Source organism: Acipenser ruthenus, chromosome 45 (genome assembly GCF_902713425.1).
Source record: "Acipenser ruthenus chromosome 45, fAciRut3.2 maternal haplotype, whole genome shotgun sequence".
Lineage (NCBI taxonomy): Eukaryota > Metazoa > Chordata > Actinopteri > Acipenseriformes > Acipenseridae > Acipenser > Acipenser ruthenus.
The window spans coordinates 6275806-6302665 of NC_081233.1; the positions used below are offsets into that span (position 1 = coordinate 6275806).

Below are 26860 nucleotides of genomic sequence, written 5' to 3' on the forward strand. Positions count from 1 at the left end.
GGCCTCAGTGACCTGTAGTACCTAACTGCATCATTAGAGGGCGCCAGCATGCAGTTGTTTTATAATGAACCAGCATAAAGTTAGACAGTTGCACTGTTGTCCCATGAAGAGATATTCTATTGTATATTGCATTGAAATCTTATATGTTATTTTTTTTATAAATCTCTTGACAAATAATTAATATATTATACTTATATAAAATTCAATACATGTAAACATATACAGTACAGAAACAAATAAAGCTGTTATTTGCCTTTTATGCATGTAATTATATTCAAAGGGCTTTTCCAGCATTTTATGAAAGAGCATTTGAAATACAAATACTCGTTTCCTCTAAATCACAATTGTAGGTGCCATCAATCAAGGTTTTAAACCCGATATGCAGTTTGCTCTGCGTTTCTTTCCAAACGTTCGCTAATGGAAGATCACAACAGGTGAGCGATTATTTTGTTAGCTGTAAGCCCTTTAATGTGGGTGGTCCCTTTGGCTCATAACAAAAAATATCAGTCATAAATGAAGACAGTATTTGAAATGAAGGGGATGGCCACTGTGTGCCACAAGTCCTTGAGTTGACATTGCCAGTGTCCCATAAAAGCGATCAATAGTTCTACTGTTTATAAAAAGCACTGACTTCGGAGCGATGTGCTTCTCTAAGTGCCTCCATCAGTGAAAAGGGAGAAGCCAGCCTGCTCCTTCTCTTTATTCAGAAACTCGAGACGCTTGCTTTCCCCTCTGGGGCTGCCTCCAAACTGTTCACAAACCCATTTAAGGCTTTCATTCTTTCCTGCTTTAATGACCTCTTTTCAAAACGGCACGGCCCTCTTTTTTTCTCCCATCTCCAGCGATTTCGTTGCTCCGTAATATCAGCTACGCCATCAGCCGTTGCACTTATTATTTATTTCATTTCATCCCAAGAAAGCGTCTTTGCTGCATGTAGCTTGAGGGCTCGGTCTGTATTAGCTCAGACACAGGATAACAGCACTAGTTGTTGTTTTTTTTGAAGTCGTTCATACCAGGGTGTGTTTTAAAGGTCTGCTTTCTGCACTCTCATTTAAAAAACACTCTTCCTCAGTCCGCCTGGGATTTGTCAAACATTTATCAGCAGGATCATAAATTCAGCACTTTGGAGCCTCCTATAGAGTATATTTTCCCTTTCATCTTATTCAACATTAATTCAGTGCTGTTTATTATTATTATTATTATTATGAGAGTCTCCAGTGTGGAAACTAGGGCTCTTGCACTTTCTGTTAAGTAGCCCTGCTTACTCCAGCATGTTTTGCTAAGAAACTGAACCATGTGACGTGTTATGTCAGGGGTGGCCAACCCTGATCCTGAAGAGCGACAATCTTATCTTTAAAACATCAATGGTTAAAGACCTGGGAAAAAAGTTAGTGTTGACCTAAGAAATGAATTGACACCAGGGTTGGCCCCTCCCGCGTTATGGGATCGAACATGGATAATATAAGGCCATGAGCAGTTAGCTGTTAGGTTGTTGGTCATGAGACTGTCATGAGACTGTAAGACGAATCAGGGGCAGCAGTGTGGAGTAGTGGTTAGGGCTCTGGACTCTTGACCGGAGGATCGTGGGTTCAATCCCAGGTGGGGGACACTGCTGCTGTACCCTTGAGCAAGGTACTTTACCTAGATTGCTCCAGTAAAAACCCAACTGTCTAAATGGGTAATTGTATATAAAAAAATAATGTAATTGTATGTAAAAATAACGTGATATCTTGTAACAATTGTATGTCGCACTGCATAAGGGTGTCTGCTAAGAAATAAATAATAAAGTCAAGCACCACTGTGTCAAGCTTCTGAAGGAAGAGTGAACAATCGAAACCACTGATCTGCCAACATGCTGAGGCATCTGATGATAGGGAAAGATGATGGATACAGAGGATTGTGACATATTCAAGGTGTCAGTTTCAACGTGTGATAACCCAAAAAGTGAATGGGACACACCTGGATCTACCAGAAGATTGCACAAGGAGATAGAGTAGGCCAGATCTATAAACAGGGATGGAAATAAGACTCCTATTGCACAGCAGTTTCACCCATTCCAGGTATTACTAGGAGCTTGATTAGCCACAGTGTATAGGTAACCAGCTCAGGTGTGTCTTATTAGACTTATTGTAAAATCAGGATTGGATCAGGGGTCGCTGGTGCGTGGTGAGACGATGACACCCTGGCCGACCCAAGCCCTCCCCCCCTCGGGTGGTGCTCGGCCAATTGTGCACCGCCCCCTGGGAGCTCCCATCCACGGTCGGCAGTGGAATAGCCTGGACTCGAACCAGCGACCTCCAGGCTATAGGGCGCATCCTGCACTCCACGCGGAGCACCTTTACCAGATGCGTCACTCGGGAGCCCCCATTGGCGTTTTTAAAATAAGGGAATAGCCATCTACTTTATTTTGATATGTTTTTAGGTTATATTTATGTGTTCTCTAAACTAGACTAGTGGATGAGCTAGAATATCCTTGAATGTTTCAATCTGCTAAGTCTGGTGTGTCATTTACTTGGTGCACCATTCAATGTATAATGTATGAACCCATAAAAGTGGTCCTTTTTCATCAGGTTATGCCTTTTCAAGTGGACCAAATTGTGGGGAGTTGTTTCCTTCATTTGTGGTTGATGATGATTCATAAACCACATGAGCAGGTGCTGTCCATGCGTGCAACAGAAGAGCTTTGCAGCTCACACCCCACATGGTGAGAGAGATTGATGCAGAGTTACAGGGTGCTGTATTCAGATCCGTTGCTGTTTAGATCAAGGGTTCCCAACATTTCTTGGCTCGAGCCCCCCCCCCCCCCCCCCCATGATTTTAGGCATCTTGACCCCCACCCAGAATTGTGATCCCTTTAATGAGAGAGGTTGTTCATTTGTACCGGTGGACGTGCTACTGCTTTCATTGTGTTCAGTGCCATTTCTCAGACATAGAATTTGCTCCATAAGTGTACTCAGTTGTACACTATCTGACTGCAAATGCAACATAAACCTGCCTGTAAAGGTAAGCAGAAGCGGTATGCTTTATTTTATTTATGAAGGGGGAAGAAAATATAATCAAGAACTTCTACCGAAATCCTGCATTTTGTTATTTTATATATTAATTGAAATATTAAAGAATGATGTGATAATTAAAAAGTGAATTATTATGCTGTCCTTACAATCACCCCTTTCGTTGGATAATGCAACATGCTGTTAGCGCAGGCATGTCGATATTACATTCAGAATAACCCCAAGCGCCTAACGACAGCGTATAAATGAATTGATCCCCCGGTCTGGGGAACATTTAGAAAATTTTTCTACCTGCTACGGCCCCCTGAAACCATCTTGTGCCCCCCCCACAGGTGTCCCCGGCCCCCTGTTTGGGAACCCCTGGTTTAGATCATTAAAATAGACCCAGATGTGCACACTCCACTTGGGCGAAGCGCTTTGTTTTTTGCTGCTCAGTTCGGATGGTAATTTTGAAGGTAGTTTGACGGTCAATCAGCACATCCTCTCCCGCTAGAATAGCATCTGCAGATTCCAAAATTAGAATAGTTGAGGAATCTGATCTCAGCGACTGAGGCTTTCACAGCAAGGGAAGGTCTTCAAGCTAAGGGAGGGTTATAGACAGACTCCAGCAGACATGAAGGATATACTGGGAGCGAGAGGCTCAGTGGATAGAGCACAGGGCTGCCACGCAGAAGGGCATAGGTCCAAAAGCAGACCTGGGGTCAATTATAATTGTAATAGTGAGCTCGGGCAGACACCTGCAGGGCTGGCCTTTGTCCTCCAGAGGGCGGTAGCTTACTGACATCCGCTCTCGAGTTCCTAGGGTGTAGAAGAGGAAGCTGGCTCGGTCGTGGGATCGGAGGACACTCGCTGAACCTTCAGTTCTGCTGAGCTGTGTGGGGGAATCGCTGCGATTAGGGGAAAAATAATTAGGGAGAAAAATCAGGGGGGGGGGGGGGGGAGTAATTGGGTACTAAAATGTAAAACAATTAGAAGAAAAAGAGGAGTCGAAACATTTGTCATTTTACTACCCAGGAGTGTTTTTCTAGGTATGAAGAAATAAATTGATCGCACAGGCTCGGGGATGTAAAGTTCTCAAAAGGGTCATTTGAGGAATTCTGTATTTTAAAACACAAGTGTTTGAATCCTGAGTTTCTTTCCTGCCTCCTTTTTCTAATCTGAGCTGGTGCAGGATCCTAATCACAAATTCAGTCAATCACTTTGGTTCAGAAGGTAGACTCTGCTTTCTAGCTGATTGAACACCCGAGTGACACCTGTGTTCTGAATCTGACACCGCTTCCTGAAGCCTGCCGTCACCCACATTACACAACAGAGATCCTTTTTTTGGGGGGGTGGTAAAGATTTATGCCACAATCTTCTTGCCTATTCCTTATAACACAAAATAAATGTTATTGAAATGTTTGCTGTGCTAAGGCCATTGTGTAATACCTACCGCAGTTTGTAATACATCCTTGTCAAATTTCTGTAATGGCTGTCTCAATATATAATAAGACTCTGTCATATTTTTAATAACTGGCACATGATTTATTGCATAATCAGACAATGGTCATTACCTCCCAGTGGCAGTGGATATAGTGGGGGGGCTGTACCTTACTATGGACATTTTGCCAAGGTTTTAGAAGTACACTCCAGTATTTTTGAAGATTTCTTTTCCGCTCTTTTTGGTACTGCACTTTTGGTACAGACTAATCAATCCGTTATTTTATTGATCGATCAAAGCCCACAGGTGTGATTAATCAATTAATCAGGAATAGATTAAAACCCCCGAATGTGTATACAGTAGTCTCTGTGTGCAGGAACACCTCCTACGAGAACACTTTGCCTAAGGGAACACCCTTGTTGTGAAACTGATTTTTCCCATTTGAAATGCTCTGGCTAAAGGAATAGGAACTTTGTTTGAAATTACACCTTCTTGGCACCGCTAGCAATTCGATTTGTCATCGCGAGACTGTCTTGAGGGACACTGATTGGTTTATTAAATCTTTCCAGAACCCCCGTCCTATCATTGCCTCGTTTTTGTGTTCTGATGCAAACAAACAGCGAAACGCGTCGTGGTTTCTCCTGTTACACACAGTTGAAAAAAAAACCTGAATCAGACACAAGTCGCCGAGCAATTTGGTGTTTCCCGTTCTGGTGAGTTGCTTCACCATTCTGTTAAATAATATATTTATTGCTGTTGTGTTAATTTAGTTTGACAGTTGGTTTATTAACGTTATGTTAACTCTAAGTAACAGCCATTATTTTTGCCTCTGCCATTGTGATCGACCGAAACTCCCCCGCCAGCTAATTTCATGGTGCATAGCGATTTCAGCTTTTTGACCGTGTTTTGCTTTAGTTTGTCTGTTACTTTATTATTATAGTTTATTAACATACACTTGCCTATTGTTTTGATTTTACTTCTTCATTTCAGATGTTGATGCACTTGCGTCATGACAAGTAATACATATGTATTTATTGATTCATTGATTCATATTGTGTCTGGTGGCTATCTCCGTCTTTGAGAACACTTTGGCTATAAGAACACTTCACCTGCTTCCCGAGGGGTGTTCTCTTAGCCAGAGACTACTGTACTGTTAAATATGCAGACAGGATAGAAATGGCAAAGGTACAAAATGCTGGCAATAAATTTAATTGAATAAACTCAAACCCTGTCAGTCTGAGGAGCTGATTTCGATTTTTTTTAAAAAATTAAAATTGATATGAAACTTTCTGGATTTTGCCTGCCCCCTGAAAAAACTATTTATAAATAACTTTGAATTTTTAATAGCCGTCATGATGCAATTTCGTTTTTTAAAGAGAAGATCAGCTAATAGGTATTTACTGCTGAGTTGTATCTTCTTGAGTAGATGTAATCCAGTACTTAGAGATGTTCCCTAAGGGGGTTGCTGCCTGACTGAACTGATGAGTTTAGAGGAGCACCATTACTGGATACAAAAAAAACTCAGATTTAGGGGCCGTCTCCAAAGACCAGCCTTCATAGAAAAAAGGAAAACCTAAGGACGAGCAGCAGACCACTACTGATTCACCGTTAGGATTAACGTTATAAACCTTGCAAGTCAAACTGGGACTTTTCATCAGTCTCCCTTGACAAATTCATTTTTGTGGAAGTCAGTTTTAATAGCTTATTAATAAATACAGAACAGAGGAGACAAGTCAATGACAGAGGGTATCTTGCTGTTACTCTTCGCCCTATCACTGTGGATCTGTGTTTAAATGCCATTGATGTTCCTGGGCAGTAAAGTGCATTTTACTGAGGGATTTAACATCTGGAGCTAGCAGAACAATACTTTGTCCTTATCCACTGCTGGACAGGTAATAATCCATGCCGTGAGAACAGAGGACAAACTAATTTACTCTTTCCAAATTACAACTGAGAACATGCATCTGTGTATTATTAGGCATATATTGTATGCACTGAGGAAACTTCATTATTAAACTTCATTATCAAAAAGCAAGAAGATTTTTTTTTCATTAGTTATTTCGTATCCCAGAACTGATAATGAAATAAGAGATTTAGTCTAGCAATGCGCAAGGAAAGAGACCAGGGGCCAATTACAATTGTAATTGTGTAATTTGTAATTGATTGCAATTGCATTGTAATTGTAATTGGAGCTGCACCTTGGCACAGCTGCGGAATTGTAGGAATTGTAATTTGACCACATAATTGATCAATTACAGTTCAATCCAACACCTTTTCAAGCTTAATCCTTTACGGTTCCATGTTAAAACTGAACGAACATTCTCCTCGTGTTTTCAACCACCTTTAGTGACCCTATTTGTTTGAAAAAATAAAAGTTATACAGTATGTTTCTGTATTTGTACCTGTGATTACTGCTTGGTAGAATAAAGAGCATAAGCAGGCTAATGTGTAATTGCAATTCAACAAAACAGCATTGTAATTGTAATTGAATTTCAGCAAACAATGCTGCTGTAATTGCATTGTATTTTTAATTAACCCCGGGTCTGCAAGGAAAGTGCATGTTTCAGGGTAGCTAGCTATGCAAAGCCATTATGATTAACGACCCTTTAATTGAAGCCCATATAAAAGCCATGGTGAATAATATAATGGAGTCATTGTTGCATCCCTGTCTGTCAGGCCTTCTGCTTGTCTAACTGCAGTCAGTGGGTGTGAACTGAAAATGTCTTATTCACAGAAATGCTGCAAGTCAAACCTTCTAAGAGAAATCCATCTCGGGGGCGTTGGCAAACGAAGCACAACTCTGCTCTCTGATGCGTTTTAGCTGGAACGATTCGAAAATACAACCCTGACTTTTTTGCAATGTATTATTTAATGGATTTTACACGGTACCTAGCAAACAAACAAAAAAAAAAGTCAGATTGTACAGCACCAGGGAATCCACTTTTTCCAGTGCATTTATATTTTGTAGAAAAATAATCCCGGGATAGCCATGTGGTTGACGTAGTCCAGTACTGTAAAATGCTCTAATACAATCCAGCTGTGGCTTTTCCCAGCTGGCTATAGGTTGATCAAATCCAACTAGATTATGTATTAAACTAGTAAGAAAAAGCCACAAAGTTTGGTAACATTGCCTTTGCTGAAATTGCTGCCGGTTCCAAAACAGATCTTTTATTGACCTTGTTCTTGTTGAAGAGAATCTATTAACAATGCGTTTTCACTGTCATTGTAACAGTGCTGTGTGATCCAGATTCTGTCCGCTGTCTGAGATGAGATGAGGTTAAACCCTCTAAAACTGACTGCTCTTTTGCATTGTGGTTTAGATGCTTGCTTGTGGTGCGAGGGGTCGCTGGTTCGCGCCCAGCCTCTGCCCTGTTACATCATGAAGCATGACAATTTAGCTAAAGTAACGAGAAGCTCAGATTAAAGCAAGGAACAGATGAGCTGTATCTTTGAAATGGAATCTCAGTTTGAAAACGTTTTGCTCTCTAGACTGTGGTTGGTATCTAGCTGAAAGCAATCCTCATCTAGTTGTCCAGATATTGTGTCTGCACACGGGTTTGTTTCATCCAAAGTTTTTACAGCCCTGTGCAATAAAGCATATTGATTTGCAGAAGGTCATGTAATTGCATTGTAGATCACACATTAAACACTGTTCATCTCTCTTAAGTTGGCAGCGTGCAAATTGCTCACATGCATTTTGTGGAGTGCAACCAAAATAAAAAAAAACTTCTTGGCTTTGAGGATTAGTTATTGTTTTAATCACTGAAAGGATGATACTAGGCTAAGCACCCCCAGAGATATATTGTAAGGGGAATCAAAGTGATTAAATGGTTTGTAAACTTTTAAATAAAATGGAACTGCAGAAAAAAAGGAGATGCTGTAAAGTGAAAGTAGACAAAGAATATCGTTCTAGTTTCTGAAATATGATGGGAAGTTAAACATGTGGTCAAAAAACTTGGTGCCTGTAATCAGGCTGAATGTGAAGAGAGTATCGAAAAGCATTTATCATACTGAAACCAAAAAGTCACATGGCCACAATATGGCAGCCGTATAAGGTCATAGGTCAAAGTCAAAGAGGCTATTACATTTGGCTGGGACTTTAAAACTCAATCAGCTTTTATTAAACCAAGAGCAATAACATTTATACGAACTGCTATTATCATCATCATCATTGTTTTTGTTATCTTTTATTACAATACTGTCTGGTAGACTAGACTGTGTCTGTTTTTTGTTTCTCAAACATATTGCAGAGAGACTTTGATGACTGCTATTCCCTGCAGTGCCTGGGACTTATTAGTTTACTATTGAGCACAAGAGGATCCTGAAATGTGAGACAGATAATTGTGTGCAGTGGAAAACTCCTCTGAAAGCCCAGAGCTGTGCGTGGGCCCCATGAGAAACTCAATTATCACATCCCGACTGACGGAGGACGTGCGTCACAGCAGAATATGTGGTTGAATATGCTGAATTTGTACAGCATAGTTCACAACTGGTCAACTTTTAAAGCTGGTTTGAAAAGTCTAGGTGATACGGGTGCGAATATCAAATGAACCCAACTTCAAACCAACTTTGCCACATGCTTGACCATCGACGGTGATCAAACGATACGATGGATCAATATATCAGTACATCAATGCATCCCCCCCAGCCTTATTTTGCACATTGGTTTTTCATGTTGCAGACAGAAGCATGGCATTGGAACTCCAGGCAGAGGTACAGTGGTTAAGCTTCCCCTTTATGTAAGTGCTGCAGTAAGGGAGATTTCCTCAGGAATGGGCTAAAAACAACACCCACACACAAGTGACCACCAAGCAGCTTCTGTTCCTGTGTCTCTGCTTGGCTTCAGTAAGCATTCTCAGAGCAGCTCATACTGCACTACTCTTAATAATACATGATGTGCAGGGCTTTTTTTGCGATACATTTTTTATTAGGCTCTAGGAACAAACTTTAAGTTTCTTCTTTGGTTTTGCGTGGATTTTGTGATTTGGTGTGCATACGTGGGATTTTCAGCCTTAAGTTTTGCTCACAGTTTTGCAAAACTTTAAAAACGTTTTTTTTCACTGTGGAAATCTGGTAAACAGGGCTTAGTCCACTGGACAGTTAAGACCAAGATTTCCAATAAAATCTAATATCACAGACCTTGGAGATTGCAGTTCGTAGCCTGTTTAGCTTTAAGAGCATGTGGCTAGTTTATTAAGGGGCAACAGCTAGAACTATGTGTGTTGGGATCATGAAAACTAACTGCACTGTCAACGTCTGCTGAGTGCATAGGAGGCTAAAATATACTAAGCAATTCATTATATTTTACAAACATTGCAAATGACTGCAGCTGTTGGGTTCTACTCGTATTTGTAATGTGCAACGTGTGTAGCATTAATTCAATCTTCAAACATAAGTGATATAAATACAAGTCACTTCGTCAGTAATGTATGTCATTTCTAGAGCGTAATTAGATTTCCTCAGTAACTTTACAGATGATCCCTAAAATCAGCACCGCAGTCACTGTACAGACAGTACATGTATGACAACATGTTTTGTTTTATATCCGCTTTCAAGATGATATGTTTAAAGATGATCCCTAAAACGAGTATCTGTAAATGCTATGCACAGAACAATACATGCAAGCATCGATTCACAGCATATCATTACATTGTACACAATATATACAATTAACATGGTGGCTTTGATTGAAAATAAAGCGCAATTGTTTGTTACATAGTGTTAAATGGTGGACGTTTTATAAGAGGGTCGCTATTGCTCTAACGAATAAAACGACACACGAAGAACTGAGAATTTAGTTTTATTATTATTATTATTATTATTATTATTATTATTATTATTATTATTATTTGATATTCAGCGTATTTTTCATACAAGGGTTCTAAAGAAAATTTGCAGGATGAATCTTCAAAGGAACAGTGTGTTTTTGCATTAAAGGTAACTGTGAAACTGAAGCGCGCATCTCTTGCTTGCTCTCTACACTGCGTTTCTCCGCAGCACAGAGAGAGCGGATCCTTCGGGACGCTGAGAAAGCGCCGGATAAATAATTAATCACAAGAGAAAGCTCTCCTTATCCCTACTTCGCATAACCTTGTCGCCGAGGCTCTGTCTACCTGACCCCAGCTGCAATGCTCCTCCACTCTGATGAAGTTTGGGGGGTCGGTTAAATCACATGACGCGGCTCTGATGGCGGAGAGAAAGGGGGAAGTCCTGCTTATCGTGACTCCGGGTTGTTGAGTGGCATGAGCCCCGGTTGTTTGATCGGATGTCGTTGTCCAATTCCAGCGTCTTTTTACTCAACGAGGTCAGTTGGTTTTGTTTATTTACGAAGTGGAGCTGTCTATTCTATTCAACAATAACGTTTGTATGTTACCGTTAATGTAGCGAATGGCATTTAACTGACTGCTGTTTTTGTTTCATTTTTTTTTCATTCATAATACTATTAAAGACTATAGACAGACAGGTCTGTTTAGATTTTAAACAAACCCATTTAAGAAACCCAATACAGTGGCCAATAGGTAGTGTGGATACTGTAATATAAAGCAATTTTATGGGAATCAATTACATCCATGCAACAATTAATATGGGGTTCACAGTATTGTGATAGATATATGTCCAAGGCAGTAATAGGTTTTTTTAATTTTTTTTTCTGTTTTCATTGTATACCAGTAAGTTAAAAAGTGTAAGGGTCACTGTCTTAAGTTTTTAAACTTCAGAGTAATGTTGTTATACTCCTGCGCTGGTACTGAATGTGTATGCTGCCTGCAGCAATGCTATATGGCTATGCAGTTTAAAAGCTCTGTACTGTATGATGGCTTTCAACTTTGTCCTTTGCGTGTTACAAATATATAGGGATCCTATGGGAATACCCTGAAACTTGTGAGGTTACTGTAAGTTTCTAATGTTGGGTAGGATTATTAATTTGTTTTCAATTTAAACAGTTTTTACATATGAAGATAGTGTTTTATGTTTCATATACTGAAAACTGGACTGACTGTAGTAAAGCTATGAGAAACAGTGTAGAGTGCGTACAGAATATTAGGGTAGAGGTTAGGATAATTGATTACTGCAAACCAGCCTGTTTTTATTATGCTCTGGTTATAAATTCCTTAATGCAATGTTATACATTTACACAGAATCATCCTGGACTGAGCCATATCGGGGATAGGAATAAGTTTCCCCCATTCCAGGTTTTGAAATGAGCCTGATTAGCCTCAGTGTGTAGTTAACAAGCTCAGGTGTGTCTTAGTAAAACCAGGAATGGATCAAACTGCTATGCAACGGGAGTTGTATTTCCATATTTATAAATGTATAAAGAAACTAATATTTAATGACAAACGTTTTGACCAGAAGTCTTGTTTAGTGTCTTCAAGACATGGCATTCATTATTTTTCTTCTGCGGCTCTTCTCTTTTTAAGTCATTTACATTTAAATCCACTGTTTCAAAGTGTTGATCTGTACAGCAGTATCGCACGATCAAGTAGCCGGTTTTGAATGAAATGTTAAAAGATGTCATATCAGGGCTGTGCATGACCGCGTGTAAAGCTGAGGGAGGGAACACGAAGACACTTTGTGGCTTGGAACTTGGTTTCAGGAGACTAGGTTTCAGGACACCGCACGGCACCACCAGGGGAGACTTGGGGTTTGATGCAGCAAAGTTGCCTCAAACTCGGTCTCCTGGAACCAGGTTTCAAGCCACGGTTACTGAAAAAGTGGCATTTGATTCCATACAATACATCAGAGGTGACCTAACCTCGTTTCAGTCCAGGATTTCATTGCATTGAAAACGCTGCACGGAGATTCCGAGAACAATTAGCGTCACATTTAAGTTCAATATTCTGCATTGAAGCTTTTAAGCTCATCTTACTACAGTAAGCCCTTTTCAAGGTTTAAAAGCACCCCCATTCCTCTCGTTAGCATAACATCAATCTCTGGAGTCCTTTATTAGTCTGCTGTTTTATCTTGTTGGATTTTTAGACCTCATTTGGGGGAGTAGGGGGCTGACCTAGACAAAAATGTGAAGCATCGTAAAGCTTATTTTAAGGTCTTTCCAACAAATCGATTGATGTAATGGGTTGAGCATCCCCCCCTCGATCCACTTGAGCAGGAATGCGTTGCATGTTAGGTCTCTCCTCAACTGATTCACTTCTTGTATTACAGGAAATAATGCAAGAATCCCTAGTTTCCTGTGTACAGAGTCCAAGGTGAATGTAAAGCTGAGGGAACACAGAGCCACTTTTTCAGGAACAGTAGCTTGAAACCTGATTCCAGGAGACCAGGAGACCTAGTTTGAGACAACTTTGCTGTTTCATACCCCAAGTCTCCCCTGGTGTGCCGTGCAGTGGCTTGAAACCTAGCCTCCTGAAACCTGTTCCAAGCCACAAAGAGGCTTCATGTTCCCGTAGCTTTAGGCTCGAGTGGGTTCCTAATGATGAAGATGATGATGATTATTATTGTTATTATTATTATTAGAATCAATATTAATATCCAGTTTTATAATTTATTTATAGTATATGAAAAAACAAGTTTGATGCGTCCATCTAAAAATGGAAGCTTATGTATTTGACTACAGTCATGTTAAACTGATGCAATTGCATAATGCATAGTTTGGCTATATCATAATGTATACGACTGTATGCACTAATTGATGTTGCTATTACATGCTTATAATAATAATAATAATAATAATAATGAAACTTATATATAGCACCTTTCATTTTAATAGAACTAGAATAGTATCACGATTCATCGATGCACGATTAATCGTTACACCCCGAGTTCTCAATGTCTTCTGACTGTAGAAACATGGATTTCCCAGGGATAGAAATAAGACTCCTATTGCATAGCAGATTTTACCCATTCCAGGTTTTACTACTCACTTGATTAGCCACAGTGTGTCTAGGCAACAAGCTCAGGTGTGTCTTAATAAAAAGTAAAACCAGGCAGTTACAGCAGATCTACCTCCGTTATCACAAGATCCACTCGATACAAGAAGAAACAGATACTCTTCCATTGTAACACAGAACAACCTTTTTTTATTTTTCCTTTTCTGAAAAAGAAAAGACAATTGCAGTAAAGACAATTTAGTAAAATAGCTTTGAGAATCCATTGTGTCTGTATGTGTCTATCTGTGTGTGTGTGTGTGTGCCTGTGGCTGATCAAGCTCTTATCAAAATCTGGAATGGGTGAAACTATAAAGCAATATTTCCATCCCTGTAAAATAGCACAGTAAAGGGGAGAGCGCATTGGTTCTCACACCTTTCAAAAACCTGATGAAAGTGGCTCTACTCCTTTTAATGCCCTTAATGACGTGGGCAAAGGAGACAGCCGGTACAGCTTGCATGTGACAGAAGGGGAGAGGGAGGCAGGCATAGCCTCCCATGTGACGAGGCAGTGCAGCGCTCACAGCCGTATCACACAGCCACTGTTAATGCTGGGGATGTAGTCAGGAGAGAGGTTCAGTGTACCAGGCGACTGCAAGCAGAACAGGATGCTGAACAAGCACAACTAGCGCCGGAGACTCGGAAGCAGGGGGCCGCTGAAAAACAAGCGAGTGAGTAAAGAGAAGCTTCTTTAAAGTCACTGCGAATCAATGTTGCTTTGGTTCGAGGATTAATAGGGATGTCTCTTAGGAACTTGGTGGGCAGTGTTTGGCGTGGCTGTCGCTTGTAATTTGCACAGGGTTTCTGGATAGTTACAGTAATTCCTGATTAGGAGTTATTGAAGTGGCGATTTCATAGGTGTGAAATGTGCCATAGATTCTGCAGGGCTGCTTGTGTTGTGTTCGTTACGTTTGAAGGACTGGCACATGGTAGAAGGGGCTACTGAGCTGTTCCGCTGTACATTCAAATAAGGTGCATGCTGTTTTCAGATTTTAGATGACAGGATACTGGGGACTTTTTTAGCTTGATCTTCTAAGTATTTGGCAAGCCTATTTGCCTCTACATTATTAATAAAAATATCAACAGTGGTTTTAATAGATTATTAAAAGGATGTTTCAGAAATCTGCATACATTTCTTGATGAAGGGTGAGTCAGCAAAGTAGTGTACACTAGAAAGTGTTATTAATGAATATTCTAGTGCAAAATAATCTCTTTAAAAAATGGGTACTCCAGTACTATTATATTTATTATTAATGTGTTTAAGCAGATATTGAAACAATACTCCACTTTAAGGGGGATTTGTTAACCTTTCTGAAAAATATGTAAAATTACAACAATTTCAGACTATTCTTAAAGGGAAAGTCTTATACTTTAAGTCTCGAATTTTAAGGCATCCATTTAATTTACCTAGGTTTTTTTTATTTTTACAATTTATCACTAAATTATATGGCATAAAATATAAAAAAATAACAAGAATACCTATAACAAGAATAACTAATAATAAATACCAGTTTATTATTATTAATAATAATAATAATAATAATAATAATAATAATAATAATAATAATAATAATAATAATAATAATAGGGTCATTCCACGCCAACTGAACCAGAAAAGGAGCATTTTGTTAGAAAGATTCTACTAGAAAAATTTGGGCCCGCTGAGTTCAGAAATGTTAATCCATTTATTTATTTATTTATTTTTATTTACCCCTTGGAGCTGTGACCTGGCAAAGGTCAACCTAAAGTGAAATAGTGACCCTGACTAGAAAAATCACCCTGGGCTCAACTTAGACGCTACCATCATGTGTACACCTCGTTCAGCTCTTAATAAACAGGGCTTTCGAGAAAAAAAACACCAGGAGCACGTAACTCACTTTGGCAAGTTGCCAGACGAGGGGTAAGTGACGAGTTTTATTTGAGCTTCAGCACAACCCTTTACCCTGTAGGGGACGCGGGTCCTAAAATGTTAGTATTGCTGTAAGGGACCACTCTTCCAAGTCCCCCCACTGGTAATTAACCCCCTCCTGAAATTTGAATTTTTGGTCTACCAAGTTTAGGCCGAAATAACTCACATGGATAGATGTTGATGAGATCTACAAGAATCAAGCAAAACATTTTGGTATCCGAAGATTTTGGATTTCTGGCAGATTTTTGAAGTTGCATTTGTCATGCATTCGAGCATTGCTTATGGCCACTTTGGTGAGGCTAAAGTACCACATAGTCCTAAATGAACTGGTGTTATTCTTCAGTTTTGCATTGTCTAGGGTTAGATCTAGAGTAAAAAGTGACAGGGTTTGCTTCCAGTGGCACTAGCTTGGAGCTGATGGGTTATGAACTTGCGTGTGGAACCCCCAGGTGAATTCTTTGGGCAACAGCTCTGGTTGCGTTGGTATGTAATGACCCAATAATAATTCCTGGTTGCAATTTAAATGAACCAAATTCTGTTGGTGTCAAAAGCCCCTCCTACCCGGGTCCCGGTTAAACCGGTACACAGACACCCACCTCAGGATGTGGGTCGACACGCTTTGACCCAGGTTGAGCGAGACAAAATGCACGATGGCTGTACGTAAGCCGACGAAATAACAAACAGCCGCGTCTGCGTGAAGGTTTCACTTCCGCAAGGAGCATTTCTGTTTATTCTGTTTAGCCATATTTCTGTTGATTGAGACACACCATGAGCAGGTTGCAGCAGGGATGAAGAAACATTTTCTCTAATCGACATGTGTGCCAACGGTTCAATCCAGAGAAGCTTGGATGGAAGCGTCCGTAACAAGCTGCTTCCAGGGCATTGATATGCACATTGTGTACTTGCGTCTGTCACCCAGGTTAACCGGGTAGGTTCTGACCTGGGTAGAGCATGCCAGTGTGAAAGGGGCAAAAGATGAAATGAAGCATATTATTATTATTATTATTATTGTTATTGTTATTGTTGTTATTATTATTATTATTATATCAAACATGCGACAAAGTGTAACAAAAAAGGAAAACTGCAGTGAAATACATAAACCTGTAGACATTCCTTTTTTTTTAGCAGTAAGGTACAACGTGTTGTTTCAGCTGCTTGATTGACTGTGCCTGGTGAATTAAATACTGCATGTGACTCTGCACCAAAAGCCCAGTTCAGGGGCTCGGGAGCGCTTTCCTTTTGCACTCAGCCTTTCATTAAATGTGATGAGACAGCACACGTCAATTTTGGACTTGAGAAAACTGCAAGACACCCTGCCATGAAAGGGAAACCAGTCCTGCTTCTCATAACTCCCTGTTCCTACCCGTCAAACACCAGCAAATCCAGACGTCTTTTGGGGCTACAAAGTTACACTGGAAAAAGGAACAGACTTTTCAGTATTTGGTTATCAAGACGGCAGAGGTCAAATAAAAGCCTACAGGGGCAATTTTTTTTAAGTTATTTTTTATCTGATCGGAGAAAAAACACATCTTAATGCTATTATAACTCCTTAAGGGGAAATTACCTGTTTCAAAATACTGTAATACTGTAATGAAACTTTGCAGAGCATCCATACAGTATACAAAGTTGTGCATCACCCTATAGAATTAACTAATTTTGTTTCATAGAATCGAATGAAACCTGCTGAATAACGTTACATTAACATATTGAATTGCATACCGCTTTGTACTGTAGTTTTCCATATACTTAATGAAAAACTGACCAATTTAACAACTCATGGAAATAAACATGTAGCCCCTCCCAGTGGCTCACTTTAGTACATGAAGAGTCACGCATTCGGGAGTTTGCAGGTTTGAATCCCATTCTTAATGAAATGCCAGTCTTGGCTGGAGGCCCTTGATGAGCTCTGCATTGGCCACAGTGACCCCTAGTGGTCAGGGACCAGATAAAGAAAAGATAAAGCTTTGTCTCAGTCTGATCTGCAGTCATCCTGGATCGGTACCTGCAGGGAAGGAAATAAGAACAATTTGCATATCAGTTTCACCCATTCTCAGTTTTACTCAGGTATGTCACAATCAAATTAGTCATTTTGTAGTAGCAAAACAATTAGGGCGGTGGGAATACAGTGTGGTCTATTAAACTAATCTTAAAACCACCATCGTTCAAATAGATATAAAGCTACTCCCTGAAGTTGTATGAGCCACACAAATATGAGACACTGAAACAGCAAAAAATATAAGGACAAAAGTAAGAGTGAATATACACATGTGTCAGAACACCCCTTTGATTTATTGTGCATATGAAATCATACCACTACAACTGAAAATCTTGGAAAACTGTCAAAATAGGCAAATTAGTGATGGTCTAATTTAATTGATGACTTTAATCAGCCACACATTACATTCATTTAAAGCAGCAAGAGAAAAATAACACATAGCCACGTAAAATGCACAAGACTTTTTGGAAGTTGTTTTAATATGCTTAATTAAAGCACAAAGTGGTCTAACATTTTCACACGGGCGCCTATTGTGCCTATATCACCGATTACTGACCGGAAATTGAAATTTTCACACCCTGATGTTTTCATGCAGATTGGTATATAAATGACACATGTTGAGGTGTTCTGATAAATTTGCACACTACTGTAAGATTTATTGGAATGATTTCGGTGACCATGGAGGTGTTAAGATCCGACAATAGAAGACATCTTCAGCACTGTTAGCCAACCTGGGTTACTCCATTCTAGTACGGAAGCAGTGCTGTTGTATTGGTCCAAGATTACTCGTTTATTTGCACAGGAAACAAGAATTTCAATTGTCAATACAATATGAAAAATGTTGTCAGTATCCCAAGCCCCCTATTCAGACCCATTTGTTCAACCCCCTTGTCAGGAGCGATCAGCTGTATCTAGATGAAGGAGTTGTGCAACAGCAAATAAATAAAAGGAAAGACTTAGTCTACAGTTCCTGTGAAAACATTTCTTTTAACTCGCATTGCCTCAGGCTTTAAAATACTTACATCTCTCTCTCTCTCTCTCTCTCTCTCTCTCTCTCTCTCTCTCTCTCTCTCTCTGCTAATGTGTTGCTCAAAGTGTTCTCTAAGTGCACTCCTTAAAAGCACAGCAAACCTACTTTTATAAAGAAAATCTGATCAACCGTGGGAATGATATTTCTGCTGTGGGGTTAGTGTACTAGACTTTTCTCCTATGGTGTCCTGCACTTGAATTCAGCTATGTGGGTCACAAGCGAATTGTGTTGGATTGTAGTCAGGAGTTCTGATTTTATTTAATTTTTTTAACTGCTAGAAACAGATTTTTACCCCTCCCACTGCATTTATCCCAATTTCCCCCAAATAAATTCTGTCCAAAACGTTATGACCCCGATATATATCCCTTCAGTTATTCCTTATAGTTTTATAATCAGGTAAATGTTTTTAACTAATCAAGATAATGTTTAAAAAAGATTAATTAAAAAAAGTATTCATTTTATTAAGTGTATTAAATTGAAGTATAGTCCCATTTAATTGTTATCTGATTTCAATATATTTTTGTGGCTTTTTGTCAAGATTTGTCAATATTCCTGGTACATCGACGTGTAATGTCATGCTTCTGCTAGACCAGTAGAGAGTGCTACTTACCATCTACTACTCATTACTGCAGGTAAACAGTAAAATATATTGACTCATTAAGTGCTAAATAAATGTTTCTTTGAAAAAATCTGAACACAAGCTGTATTTATATCATTTGATACATTACATTTAGACTTAACTTTTGCGGTTCACAAAATTAGAGTAAGTTTACCATAACAATATAGTTAAAGATAAAATTAAAATGACAGGTAGATGCCAGTTAAAAATGTTCCAAAAAATTACAAAGTAGTCTGTCCTCACATGAGGGCAATGGCACTTAATGGGTTAATAATCACTTTTGGATTGGAAATGTATTTCCTTCTGGTTCCATTGTGAATTATATACAAACACAAAGTACACGAATTAATTTGTTAATCCATGCTTAAATCCAGATAGAAAGAAAGGTGATAAATTAATCCAGTGGGAAAGTAAACCATCACCCAATCCCTCAGCTAGCAAGATAAATTCCCTATTGTTTGGGCATGAATTATGTATCAGAAATTACAGTAATACATCTTCCCCCGATCGTTCCAGCAATGCATTAACATCATTATCTAGCACTTAAAACACTCCACACAGCCCCATCCACCAGACTTGAATTACCACCCATCCGGATTGCACTTCCTGCTGGAATACGCCCAGCCAGGGCTGCTGCACATGTCTGACTCCAGTGCAACACTGCTGCTCAGTGAGGTACAGCGAGCAGTGCTGCCTGCCTCAACTACCTGGGTAGATTTCACTTAGCCGACTAGCTGCAGGCAATAGATGACATAGACACTTAAATAAAATCACAGGAGCGGATTGAGAGAAGGTAAGGCTAACCTACTTTGTAATTGTTTAAAGACAGCGGAGTTTCTTCAGTTGATCGAAACCAGGGCTGCCCAGCGGAGCCCTGTATGTCTCGCTGAGCTCCCCAGTGTGGCTCTTTTGATTTAGAGGGGGTTTCCCATTCAAGGCTCTTAATAGGTTTGGAAAGACAGGGCAGTCTGCTAGATGTAGTATCATCACAATGCAGCAAAATTGATACATTTTAGCACATACTGAAGCTGTGTCTTGGTGCAGACTAAACCTCATGTCTTTTTTTCATGTATTTGCTCCTATTCAGTCAGATAGTTTGAGTACACTAAACTTAACAGTTGCTAGTCCAAGATTAGTTCAAATCAAGGTCTGTGAAAAGTATAGTTAGACTGAAGCAGGGATGGAGGTAAGACTCCCATTGCATAGAAGTTTCGCCCATTCCAGGTTTTACTGCATGTTTGATTAGGCATAGTGTATACAGCTATGGCCAAATGTTTTGCATTGCCTAGAATTTTGAACATAATTTTAGATCTTTTATTTAACATCATGTAATTAAAGAAACTACAAGATGATATCGCAAAAGTCTACTGGAAGCCATAATAGTAGTACAGTATTTCATGTTAGATTTCGAAATGTCACATTTTTTAATGAGTCCGTTTTTCATTAAGTATCTAGAAAACTACAGAGAGGCATGTAATTCGATATTCGATAACATTATTCAGCAGCTGTCATTCGAGTGAAGCAAAATTAGTTCATTTTGTAGGGTGATGCAAAACTTTTTACCAGTGACTTTTCATATTTAATATCAGACTTGATTACTAAGTGGTGACATGGTAAATGTAATCTGGGCAGTGCAAGTCATATACAGTAACGGGCTCAGATTGCAGTAAAACCTAGAGTGGCTCAACCTGCTCTGCAGCACAAGTTTTTTTTCTTTTCTATTAGAAACCCCTGGAATTCATAGTAGGGTTGTCTCGGTGCATGACAGCATCCAGACTGTGTGTGATTTAGGCAGTAGGACACTGGGGACTGGAGCTAAACCAACCATTCATGACGAAGCCGGGATAGAGCTGTTTTATAATGTAAATAATGCATGAACAATTCTGAAGTCACGCAATGCCAAAAGCACCCTGCTCAACCCTATAATACAATATATATATATATATATATATATATATATATATATATATATATATATATATATATATATATATATATATATGTGTGTGTTTTTTACATTCAAATATTCAGCTTAAAATACCGTCTTTTGTTATATAACAAGACTTGATTCAGCCATAACCTCCTGCTGCTGACAGTTGTGATTGGATCACGAAGTAGTGGAAAGCAGGTTTTAATTGGGAAGAACGCTTGTGTCCCTACAGCTAAAACTACCTGTAAGGGTACATAAACAAACTGGATTATCAATAAGGTACTAATAAAGCAGATTTCATTAAAAAAAAAGGCGTGGTAAAGAGACTTCTATTTTAGTGTGTGCAAGTCACATGATGGACACATTAGAAATTATAATGATTGAATCAATCCTTGTAAAGGGTTTGACGATTAATTAAATCTGAAAAATATGTCTTTTTACAGAATCATGTCAGGATGGTAGCATTAGTCCATTTTTATTATGATTCTGTAAAAAAAAATCAAATAAACTATGTCCGTTTAAACTGTTAAATTTTCTTACAGTAGTGAAATATATAATGTGCCATCCGTGTTACACCCACTCAATTTGATTGGGAGAGCTTTAGCACTGTAGTTTCAGCACCATGGACAGCAACTTAGCTGTGTAAGCCCCACCTGGTGGTTAAACAGTGACACTGCGCTAGATAGGTTGTGCTTTGTACAGTAATTGCAAAAGGGAACAAAATATACTTTGTATTATTATTATTATTATTATTAGGCTTCCACGCTGGCTTGGGAAGCCTATTGTTATTGTAAAGATTTTTTTATTTATTTATTTATTTATTTATTTTTATTGTTGTTGTTTTTCCTCCCAAAACTTTAAACTGCTCCAGTTCACACGTGGTGTAACCAATCAGCATGAAGCTTGGCAGGTATCATCCTGTGCAGATTACAGTTCAGATGCAAAAAAAACGGCGTTCCCGCGTCAACCAGAATGGCGGCCTGACGCATTTTTTGAAAAAACCTTTCAAAATCTTCTTGGGAACCGGTGGACCGATTGATCTGTCATCAGCACCCAAACCCGCTTCAAGTTTCCGAAACAAAAGTTGCAGAGATACACTTTAATATAAAAATAGCTGCCAGCAAATTCACTAAAACGCGCCCCAAACATCAAACTGCTTCTGTCTGAAAACCGTTTAACCGTTTAACTGTTTAACTTGGTAGGTAGCATCTTGGGGACTACGGCTGTCAGTTAAGCCTCAAAATAGCAATCGATGAATTGGGCACACAAAATTATTTCTAATGAATATCGATGATTGCACAGCCCAGATATATTACATTGCTCTTCCCCGACGCAATTATTTTAGTATCATTGCTGTAAGTAAAAGCTTGTTCACAACGATTGAATGTGAGGGGTAATTACGCCTTGGTAGCATCAGGAGAAGAAAAAAACACACAACATTCGCAACAAGCCTAAAGCAAGTCTAACATACTACAGGAGTGTTACTAAAATATTTATTCCAAACACATTACAGTACTGTGGAATGTAATCTGTATAAACTAGACACAGGTTTATGAAAAACGTCTTTTTTTTAATTTTTATTCAGTGACAGCATCACACATTGCATCTTGTTAATAATGTACCACCTAACCTTCACTATCTGTGAAACGCACAATGCGGGAATCCCTGCCTAAAACCATCTTAATAATAATAATAATACAAATAAATTGATTTACTTACCACAACATGCTACATCACTGATCATTTTTTTAATGTTATTTAATATTGTTAAATTCTATATTATACAGTCAGTTTTCTTCAGTGTGCACAATTTATTTACAGGCTGTTTGCCAGGAATACAAGCCTGTTGTCCTGCTCTGGACACAAGGTGGCGCTCTTTTTTGTTAGAGGGGCGTGTACTTACAAAGCATTTTTGCTGATTCGCTGGTAGGGTGGGACCAGCAAATCAGATACTAGTTAACACGAGCAGGTAAAGAAGAGCACGCCCACTGCTTGTCTGTGGCAGAAATACGGTGCAGTTTGTTGATAAACTTAAATAATGTTATTAACTATGCAAGTTACAAAAATGTAATTAATGAATCGATTAAATCGATTGCAAAATCAATTTTCGATTTAATCGTAGCAGCCCTACTGGGTACAATGGAATTCAAATAGGGAAAAATGGTGTTCTTTCGTAGTGGTTAGGACTCTGGACTCTTGACTGGAGGGTTGTGGGTTCACTCCCCAGTGGGGGACACTGCTGTTGTACCCTTGAGCAAGGTACTTTACCTAGATTGCTCCAGTAAAAACCCAACTGTATAAATGGGTAATTGTATGTGAAATAATATATAATGTGATATCTTGTAATAATTGTAAGTCGCCCTGGATAAGGGCGTCTGCTAAGAAATAAATAATAATAATAATAATAATAAAACAAGATGGCCGCCAGACCTACATTTTCTTCTTAAATTTAAAACTGCTTCAGTTGAAAAATGGTTTATTTGATTACCTCCAAAGTTGACAAGCATTATCCCAGTTTCAATACAATTGACTTTTTCAAAAATTGTGTTTGTGCGTAAACCAATATGGCCACCTGACTCATTTCTTTAAAAACCTTTCAAAATCTTCGGTCAAATGTAAATCCAGCTTATAACTCTTTACAAAGTGCAGATAGGTTTATGGTACCTATGGAACACATATAGGAAACCATATGTGCTCTATCCAAAAAAGACATTGTCTGTGACCTTTGACCTCTCCTTAATTTAAAATGTAAAACTAGCTTATTACAGAGTGTATATAGGTTAATGGTTCCTATAGAACACAGATAGGAACCCATATATGCTCTATTCAAAAATTACCTTGATCGTGACCTTTGGCCTCTCCTTCAGTTTAAATGTAAAATTAGTTTATCACTCCTTACAGTGTGTAGATAGAGTCGTGGTTACTTTGGTGTGTAAAGTTATAAAGCATTGTGAGATAATGAACTAATACAGTATTTTGAATTGAAACTGCTTCATAAAACGGATCTGTTGCTGACACTTGTGCTGCAAAATGCTACAGCTTGCCAAAATTTCCACCTGGTACTGAGCTTGGAAGCCGTAAAACTGCCTGGCAGTTCTAGTTATTATTATTATTATTATTATTATTATTATTATTATTATTATTATTATTATTATTATTATTATTGATTGGTACAATAAGCAATGTTGATTAGACCCATTAATTCAACAACAAACATTAGCTTTTTTGTTTTTTTTTCTTTGGCATTACATTGAATTGAAAAAGCCTCATTAAATATTAACTCAAGGCCGGCCCATCCTGATATTAAAGCAATGAAGGGAAAATGTTCCAATATTCCCATTACCTGAAAAAAAATGAACTTGCAGATCTGACTAATGTCCTGTCATCAGTTCTGCTGTACAATCTTCCATACCATCGAGGTTCTACCCAGTAATTGCGTTACAGCTCACACTTTGATTTTAAATGGAAATCGAGAGCTCTGAAAAGGTCTCGGGAGTTTAAAAAGCTGCATTGTCCCGAGTTTCACTAAAACAGAATTGCTTGGTGTCTGTTTACTGCATACTTCCATACAATAGGTTAGCCACCTGTGAGGTTTATCCAAAAGCAGTTGACAGTCCAGTTTGTGTACATTCCTCTCTGTCCTTGAAGCCTGATTGTCCCTACAATACTGAACCAAATACAAATGCTGTTAATAAATAGTTGTCCTACAGTATCCTAATGTTCTAGGAAGATCTTTAACGTTTTACAGGAGACACCCACGCAGCTGGAAGCCTATTGGCATACTTCAGCATTAGTGTCTGATGCAGTGGTCATTCCTGTTAGATAATTGACTGTGGCTCCAGTTAGATGTCCTGAGCTATTATCTATGTAATGGCCGCTGCTAAGGATATTGATGCTATCGTAAATTAGCACCCGTGGCAACTTTGAATTCTTTTCACACTTTATTTCGTCAAAGCTCTTTGATTTGTAATGTAGTGGTCAGTAGAGTTTTACTAGTACTAGAATACAATATGAACTGGGAGCAAAGTGAGAGTTGCAGTAGTCCAGTCTGGAGAGTACTGGACTACTGTAACTCTATGACGAATGATTGAGGCGGGCAGTAATCTCGTTATGAATGAATCAGCCCAGTCGGGAACCGGAGCGATGAACGTAAAGCCTGGAAGCAGGTGGGCATTCTGTCTCTCTGCCATGGGGAGCTGCAGTCTGTCAGTGACTCCACAATGGAAAGTGCTGGTCATTAGCCTACTGCTGGAAGGTCTAATGACGAAGCAAAGATGCTGGAACATGAAAAAACCTGGCCGGATAGCTTTTAGATTGAAATCCTGTAGTTTCACATTAATTGCAGAACCTGTTTACCGGACCGTTATGCAGTTATGAAACCACCTTACATATTAAAAAAGCCAGCGTGGGTGGCTACTTACACCTGTATAACATGATATAAGGGCTAGTTCTTGATGCAGAGTTTAAATTATATAGGAGTTATTCCAGCTCATGTAGACCAAGTTATTTAATCTTAATTATTTAATCAACCACAAATTGAGGAAACAGCTCCCCAATAACTGGTCTACTTGAGCTGGAGATTCTCAGAGCTGCTGGGGAGCTGGCAGTTAGCATCCATAACCTTCCTCTGCTGCAGGTAGCAGCAAGAGCATGCCTGTTTGCATCCTACAGCGATCAAGAAAGAATAAGAAATAAGATCTGATTTCTGAACTGTGGACTTAACCTTATTTTCTGGTGGAATACTGAAGCTGTAACGTTTCCAGATCATATGTGTTGCAGCACAGGCTTGGTAAAGCTATGATAATAAGAGCAGCACATACAGAGGCGCAAGCTGCCTGCAAGTCAGAGAGGCAGGTGGAATAAACTCCCTGGCTCCCCTGCATCAGCATCTAGCTCAGAACTGATTGCATCCAGCTCAGCCAATCAGAGTGCATCTCCCAGCCCTGTCATAAAGGACCCTTTCAATGCAGGAGGTGGGGGGGAGGTTGAAAGGAGGGGAGGGGGGGTGCTTTTGTTCCATTATTAAGCACAGAGAAAGGGGCTGGATCTAGGCTATTTTTTTTTTATTTTATTATATTTTAACCTGGGTTCCTCCCCCTCCTCTCTTTCTCTTTTAAAGAACAGTAGATTTATAAAAAGGGATCTTGCTTGTTTTTCCTGGATGTAGACACACATACACACACGCACATTGTAACAAGACCATGCGAATCCCGTTTTTTTTTTTTTTGTTTTGTTTTTTTTTAAGCTCAGATTCTTGCCGCCTTGCTTGCTAATTGACGCTTTCCTTTCACGCAAAATAAGACAAGTGCAAAAACTCAAATCCTTATGCACGACGATTTATATCTCCATGGATTTGAAGACTCAGAGGTGGTAAGTTATTTAAACGATCGCCTGGTTTATGATGATATTAGTTTTTCATTTGCATTCCATGTTAGCAGTTCAGTGCTAGCTTGCACAGATCTTGCAGTCTCACAGCACAGGCAGTTCTGTGTGTATATGTGTGTGGGTGTGGGTGTGTGTGTGTCATGGATTATAAGCCATGTTAGGAGAGGGAAAAAAAGCAACAACAGCAGAATCAGTAAGAGGAAAATCAGTAGGAGTTATTGTGAACTGAATTGATTTTAATTTCCTCCTTGTATTAATAGAAAGGGCTTCTGTACATTGTAGTCATGACATATATAAACAGCCTACATAGTACAGAACACCAGGCCCTTATTAAGGTTGGTGTTTGCTAGCGCTAGGCTGTTGCATAACAGAGTGATCAAAGGCATGTTTTCAGAGGTCTGTTTTTGCAGCTTTGCTTGCATGTGTTTTTTTTCTGGATTTTGGTGGGGTAGCGTAGGGATAGCACAGGCAGTGAGAATGTGAGATTCCCCGGCAACAAGCCTGCCCTGGATTGGAGGAAGCACCCTTTCTCTTAGGGGGTGAGGGAGCAGTTCAGTTTCCATGCCTCAAGCCTGCCCTGGATTGGAGGGAGCACCCTTTCTCTTAGGTGGTGAGGGAGCAGTTCAGTCTCCATGCCTCAAGCCTGCCCTGGACTGGAGGGAGCACCCTTTCTCTTAG

General features: G+C 39.2%; 1 protein-coding gene across 4 annotated transcripts in view; it reads left to right on the forward strand.

The window, feature by feature from the left end:
* Nucleotides 1–26860, forward strand: part of LOC117400863 (voltage-dependent L-type calcium channel subunit beta-3-like) — a 51644-nt gene that overhangs the window by 3048 nt on the left and 21736 nt on the right. The window contains exon 1 of one of the 4 annotated variants that reach the window (XM_059013407.1): nt 10443–10735. The exons of 2 other annotated variants lie outside the window; for them this stretch is intronic. In XM_059013407.1, coding sequence (XP_058869390.1) covers nt 10697–10735 — 39 coding nt within the window. In that variant the 5' untranslated portion in view covers nt 10443–10696. Of the gene's footprint in view, nt 1–10442; nt 10736–25978; nt 26168–26860 lie in introns of those variants that run through there. One more of the 4 variants, XM_059013408.1, reaches the window with a different exon arrangement.